General features: G+C 34.3%; 1 protein-coding gene across 2 annotated transcripts in view; it reads right to left on the reverse strand.

Annotated features, from left to right (window-relative positions):
• LOC106462042 (beta-1,4-galactosyltransferase 7-like) overlaps positions 1-7,759 on the reverse strand; it is a 47,373-nt gene that overhangs the window by 29,794 nt on the left and 9,820 nt on the right. For both annotated transcript variants that reach the window (XM_022389165.1, XM_013921915.2), the window contains exon 2: positions 135-284. In XM_022389165.1, coding sequence (XP_022244873.1) covers positions 135-269 — 135 coding nt within the window. In that variant the 5' untranslated portion in view covers positions 270-284. The remainder of the gene's footprint in view (positions 1-134; positions 285-7,759) is intronic.

The raw sequence follows: 7,759 nt of genomic DNA on the forward strand, positions 1-7,759 counted from the left end.
GGTAGGAACAATCTCATAACATTTGCATCTTAAAGCTATTTTATTCAGTGTTTTTATAATTACTACCAATATTATATATGTATAAAAGCTAATTTTACTTTTTTCCAACTGAAAACTAATTTACAGAAATTTACCTTTCCTTTTGTTACACTAGGAAACAAACAGGACTGTGTGGGATTTAATAAAGAAAAAGCAAAGAAAATTGAAACAGCTATGGTACAAGCCAAACAAAGAAGCAATCCACCCACTATGTGACGAAGTCGAACCATCTCATCTTGTTACACCTGCACAAGAGAAATATATATATTTGTAATCAATTTCTGTACAAAGTTCTAATTTCTAAATTCACATTTCAAGATTCTGCTCAAAGAAAAAAATATAAAAATATTAAGCTTCATGCACATGAAGTTATTATACTCAGTTAAAACAACAAATTAAAAATAACATACCTAAATATATCTTAAGCCCATAAAAATACTGTCATACAAACAGCAACCTATAGTAGTTCATAAACAATAACTGTTAATTATAAATCATGAAAAAAAATCAGGTATTATTCTCCTCAATCACCCAAAAAAAACAAATTTGTAGAAGTGTGAGATGTAAAATACTATTATACAAGCATACAGTAAAAACATGAAAACTAAAAATGTGCCTATTCAAGTAACTTCACTGATCATTGCCAGTCAACAGACTTCTGACCAGCTGTTAGCAATATCAGCTGCAGTGTTGTAGTAGCCTTAATGAAAACAGTTATGTTAATGGTTAGTTTTATATAGAAAATGGACTACCTGTAGTTAAAAAATCATTAAAACGAGTCACTTCCTACTTAGTTTTCCATTAAACATGAATACATAAAAAATGCATATGTGGCACATTTAAAGATTTGGAGCCAACTTGAATGAGTAATGAAGAAAACTATTATAAATGTACAATGTTTCGACAAGATTATGATGATGACAATCTTGTCGAAACATTGTACGTTTATAATAAAGTTCTTCCTTACCCATTCAAACTAGCTCCAAACTTTTATTTTCTAAAAAGTGGGTTCCTCATAATCAAATTTAACTTCACATGTATATGCTATTGATCCAATTTTTATTTTTCACAATGAGTTACACTGAAATCTCAACTCAAGTAACAGTTCAATAAACTATGAATACAAACTATATTTCATCTCTAGTGAAAGTACTTATTTCTCTGTTTATTATATTGAGTTATCACAGTCAGTTATAAATCATTCTTCTGCAATAATTATTATGAGTTTCAAAATACTATACCATTCAAATATGTTACATGAAATAAATGTAATTTACAAACACCATAAAATAAGTGGAAAATATATGTATATTCTTGTGTAGTATCAGCAAAGTATTATACTGAACTTCAAATGCTTTGTGAGACCATGAAGTCAAGTCAGGACAGGCTTATCTAGACAACAGTAAAGTCACAAATACATAGTGAGCTAACCAATTAATTAGGCATGCATATAGTTCAATTTACCATCTACTCAGCTTAGATGGGTCTCAAAGGTGGAACACCACTACTAAAATATGTCAGGATGTTAAGAAGTCTACAAAGAAAGAGAATTAAACCAAGGACCCTCAGTTCACATTAGTGTTCTGATGTCATTGCTATACAAAGCTATCAGTACTCAAGGGTAACTTTTTTCACAAGTATTATTATACAGCCCTTCCCAACAAAAAACATTTAACTATCTTTATATGGACAAAATTTATAATAAAAAGGAATGATACCCATGAATGTTAACATTTTCCTTACCTGAAAATGTATTTCAAATAAATACTCGCATCTCCACAGAACAGAGCACTATTAACCCACTTTGCACTGGTATTCTTAACTGTACATGTCACGAGGTTTTTAGTGAGTTACATTCAAAATTTAAACTTCTTTTTGTTTATTTTATTCCAATTAGTATAGTATAACATCATAGCTAATAATTTATATCTTAATATTATACAAGTTTTAAGTTCTTAATTTTATAATGTAACATTTAAAAGAATTCTGAATACCCCTTGTGTGAGAAATAACATTTTTTCTCTTCTGTAATTTATTCACCACCCCTCCAATAAGTACAAAATTTAATGTAAATTACTCACTATCAAATCTTCATCACTCAGACAAAGCACAATTTTTATAGCCTTCAATCCTGTTTGGTTACAGAGCCAACAAATAGAAAATCAGACCCCTCTTGCCATACCCACCTGTCATATACTCTCTTTCAGGATTTGTTAATAGTTCTCTCTTACGTTTAGTATTACATTATTTATAACCAACAGAAAACCAAGGTTTTTATCTATCAATTGATGTATTATATTACATTATTTTCTGAACAGAGAATTATCAATTTCTCTTTTAGTACATGCTTCGCTCTCATGAGAAATATGTCGACTAGCTTAGATGCATTTGTAATGGCTCTTGTAAAATTAGAAAGCCAGAAAAATTGTGATACTTATGGGACAATGTCTGCTTTTTTGCATGTTATTATTCCACATTCTTTGGTCCATTATTTAATTAGATAAAAATTATTTAGTGCATTACTACCTTTAGTACAAAAAAAGTAGGGTTAAGTGTCATCAACAATTAACAGCAAAAAAAAAGAAGGTCCAGGTATCTACTTTATTTCTTATTTTTAATGTGTATTCTTTATATTTTTTTTTATTATAAAAGTAACTAAAATGTAAAAATAGGAATCTCTAAGTTAGTTAAGGTTAGATTAGATAAAATAAATAATATGATAAAATTTTCAAAAGACATGCATGCAAGCAGCTTGTTGATAACATAATTCGATAGTGTAATGTCAGCCCCATGTTCCCCAAGTGATTTCCAACTTATAATGACATGAATATTTGTAGTTAGACATGATTCAAAGGGCAACAGAACAATAAAATTTAAGTATAAATAATTGTATAATGTTACGAGTTTAAAGCTACTTAGGATAAACAAATGTAGTTTCATGTTACAATCTGAAGTCATTTTAGAAAGAAAAGAAAGATAATTTATATTCATTTAGATTTTTTTTTGGTGGTTACAAGGTCAGTCAAATTGACCAACCTTGTATAGAGTTAGGATAGAGAAAATAACAGATAAAATACAAAGTTTACTGAAAACAAACATTTGAAATGTACTTAGGAGATTTTAAAAATCACACAAATATAATTTTTTGGGATGAATAATATTTTTTTAATCAAAATGTGAAAATCACTTCAGACTAGCAACAAAACAGACTTGATATATTCACAAACATCTCTTTAGTAAATATACTTCATTAAAAATTCTGATCTTTTGTGTACAAAAGGCTTGTAATGTTTCCAAAAAGTCTACCAAATTTTGTGAAGGTACACATATTGTATTAAAAGTTATAGAATAAATATTTAACAAGTGCAAATCTGTACATGGACATGGTATTTTATACCGTGTCTCCTGCGAAAAGGTTAATTGGAATCACTGCAAAAAAATTTGTTGTACAGCTGCCAAGCCTACAATGCAACTTCCACCCCTACACTTATCGACATGTGCTACACCAGCCTAAAATGCAATCATTAGTCTATAGCCTTCCACTACTATGAAGGCAACAAAGCCTCCATGTGCAGTAATCCTCATGAGCATTAGCATTTCAACAAAGGCTCATTCTTGACAAGGCAAAAGAAACAGAAGTGGGGAAGAAAGGAGGGAAGTTCTGTGGAGAGGCAAGTATCTATCTGAAATACATATTCAGGTAAGAAAACAAATTAACTTTCAATATGCTACTTGCCTTTCCACAGAAAATGACAGCTACAGTTCTACATCAGTAAAATGGGGAAAGGGTCAGTATAGATAAAGATATTAAAAAGATGATTTCCTTTATGACAAGATGGTGCCAGCAGCAGCCAGACATCCATATAATGGTGTGTGCACAGGCTCAGGGAAAGGAGGTGATGAGATAAAGTTTGCACAAATCAACAGAACACATATAGTATCAATGCAAGTCTGAAGGGCAGAGCCTGGAACTGCAGCACCTGACCTTTGTGCACAAAATGCAGATAGTGGTGGGACGACTCCACTATGGGAATGTGCAGATTGGTGTCGGCTACATTGAACTTGGTCATCCACAGTCCTAGCAAAAAATGCCAATGCAAAGTGAGGAATGACTCCAATGTGAATTTTGGAAGATCTAATAATTGATTTAGATGAGAAAGAATGATGGCCAAATGCCAATCTCCCATCTTCTTGGGCACAACAAAAAGACAGGAATAAAACCCTGGAAGAACTAGAACGACACTCTCTACTGCCCCCTTGACCAACAAATCATTGATAGCCATAGAACAAAGTTCCAAAATCTGAGGATCTTTGGGAGGCAGAAATACTACAGGTTGGGGGATAATGGTGGTGAGGTGAACTTAATGAATAATCCTGATGCAAGGACCTGTATTACCCATGGAAGTGTGGAAATTCTCGGAGCCGAGCCTCCACAGACTTCAAAGGTATACGGTAGTCACCGCTGCCACTGGTGATATTCCAACTGAACAGAGGAACCTCGTGGTTATGGGCAGAATCTATTCTAGGTACCAATGAGCTGATGATGGGGGGTCAGGTCACTCAGATAGGTGTGGAATTATGACCCCCTGTAGGAGCCGAGGAAAGTCAAAAAGCCAACGATGACAGGGATGAATGCAGATGGGCGATCTCAACCCTTAATTCCAAAAACTCCGAAATGCCATCAAAAATCAATGATCGGAGAAAGGAGGCCTCACATAACTCACAGAGGGCAGCAACAGGTAGACAAATGCCCTCCAACAATGCATCTTTACCCAACAAGTCTTAACAACATACCAGCCAAGAGAGTAGAGAAAGTGCAGAAACTGACAATCAACCAAGGTAGATGCTAACAATGGTCCCAACTCATCATAAAATTAGTTAGGGTCAGATGAATCCTAAAAAATAATATATTCAAGTTGACCCCAGACTCTGGAACCCCACATTTCCAGAAGTGTCTCTGTTCGCTAAGAGTCTAAATATGCACCACCTGGTGGTGATAGGCTAAAGCATATTGTTTTGACAAACGTGGTGGACAAAGCATAGCTGTCCCTTCACGTAATTGAGCAGAAAAACCTCCCTGCATGAATCACAATATCAAGGGAAGGAGGGAGAACTAAGTACTCGCACTCACACCCTTCAACCACCACAGATGGCATGGACTCAAATGTAACCAAGGGTAGACCGAAAGCATCACACACTTGATTTACTAAATGAAGAAAAGAAGCTAGAGGCAGCTGATCCAAATTGGCTTCACGAGAAGCAAACAGAGTAAAGGAAGGCACTGGAAAAAGCAAATCTAAATTCGATCTAGAATGTTCAGGATTGCCTGTAAGTACAACCTCAGGGAAACACCACCAGACTGAATGTATGTCTCCATGTCACTACAGATAAAGTCATGGACAGCCTCAACTGATAGCAACTCCCCCCACCCAGTTCTTGCACAACACTAGATTTCAGAGGTGGGTTAGAAGAGACCTAACTTGCATCTGTGCCAGATACATTAATCCGGGAATTCATGTCGTATGTCAGTTTGCCAACAATTTTTTTTTGTACAAAAATCAAACTAGTTTTTGAATCATATATTGTTCAATTCTTGTGAAATGGTGAGTTATATTATTGCATCATGTTATTATAACTTTTTAAGTTTTTCTCCTTGTTCTAATTGTGTATTATTGCATCATAATATCTCATAGTGTGTGGAACATTCTAAGCTTCTGTTGGGCTATAAATATAAGCCCAAAGTGTAGTTCAAATTAGTTAGGCAGATAGATAGATAGTTAGATTTAGACTGCATGACTGAGTTTATTCATAGAGAGTATGTAGTGGTGATTTCTGAAGTGAAACTACCACAGATTGTCTTGCAATAACAGAATAGAGATGAATAATTTCACTTGTCAATTGTGTTCTAAAGTAATTGAACCAGACTATATGGAATTTGATGAAAGAGAATCATTTAAAGCTCTGGATACAGCTGTGATAACCTACAGTGTAATGAACATTTGTATATGCACTTGATTTATTTTAATATACATTATTTTAAAACAAGTGGACTGTGTGCTGTTTGTTTATTGTTGAAATCTATCATCAGCCAGTCACAGTCACCTAATGTAAAAGATCTAGCCTGTACATAATACCAGCAAATGATGACAGATCAGATCTGCAACTAGAGAGAGTTTGGTCAACATGGTTTGAATCGAGTAAGACTCTGATTGGGTAGAATTTGCTCCTGTGACAGCAAGGTGCTATGTTGTTACCCATTTGGGCAAACATCTTAAGCACATGCGGTTCAGTTTGGGGCAGTTCAAATCATTCTGGCTGTGTGAAGATGATGCAGAGGTTTCCTTGAGATCCATTTGTGTGTTCTCTCAGTAGGCTTACTTTCTCTTCATTATTATTCATCATGACCTCTTGGAAATCTCATAACACATACTTTTCCTCTAATCTTTTATCAAATTTTAACAGACTACAAAACTTGGGCTATTAGATGCATCACTATCAACCAGGGTTATCCTACAATGTATAAGCAAAAATGTGATAGCAATTAACAAATAGTCTCTAAGACTGCATAAAGCAGACAATTATATGGGTTCTTTATCCAATTTTGGTATTTAGTTCTATGCAATTAAATGCTTCATTGGCAAATTATGATGTTCCCTTTGATGTTTTTGATTCAACATTATGATTTATATTAGCTCATTAAGAAATTAATGTCCCTTTTTTTAGGTGAAAAAACCTGAAATTATATATCAAAACAAAACATTTATTAAATGAAATAGTCTCCATTCTTATCAATGATGCTCTTCCATCTTATCTTACAACCAGGTTGTTAATGTCCTGATTAAAGAAATCACTTGCCTTTGAAGCAAAAAACATGTTGAAGTTCTCTTTAACACCTTTCATATTTGCATACATTTTCCTATTATGATGGTGTTGCAGCAACGAAAAAGATGCTAATCTGATGGTGCCATATCTGGAGAATATGGTGGATGGGGGAAAACTTTCCAACCCAACTACATAATCTTGTGTTGCATCAAACGTACAACACATGGACATGCATTGTTGTGGAGAACACCGATTCAAGATTGAAGAAAATTTCTGATGAAGGGCTTGATTTAAATGCTCCAGTTGCTGACTATAGATCTCTGCATTGACAATTCACTGTGGATTGAGGAATTCGAAATTAATTACTCTTTTGATGTCCCACCAAATGCAAAGCATCACTTTCTGCGATTGAAGTCCAGGTTTGGGATCAGAAGTGGTTTTGTCTATGACTGAGCCATTGTTTTTGGTGTTTAATATTCTCATAGAGAATCCATTTTTCATCATCGGTGACAATTCTATCCAAAAATGGTTCATGCACATTATGTGACAGAAGAGACGAAGCAACATTCCCACATTGGAAATGATGATCATCGGAGAGTTCGTGAGGCACCCAAACACCTTCTTTATGGAGTTTTCCCATTTTCCTTAGATATTTACATAATGTTTCATGAGAGACATTCAATTTCAGGGCCATTTCACGAGCGTGTTGCCTTGGGTTAGACTCAACAAGCATCAATATCAATTCCAACATGTTGGCCCCTGCCATCACAGTTTTTAAGGCTAAAGTCACCTGAACAAAATTTGCTGAACTATCGTTGACATCTACAAACATTCAAAACATTTCTCTAAACTTCTTTGATATTCTTAATGGCTACAGAGGCATTGTTTCCCTTCTTCT

This window comes from Limulus polyphemus, unplaced genomic scaffold (genome assembly GCF_000517525.1).
Source record: "Limulus polyphemus unplaced genomic scaffold, Limulus_polyphemus-2.1.2 Scaffold1080, whole genome shotgun sequence".
Lineage (NCBI taxonomy): Eukaryota > Metazoa > Arthropoda > Merostomata > Xiphosura > Limulidae > Limulus > Limulus polyphemus.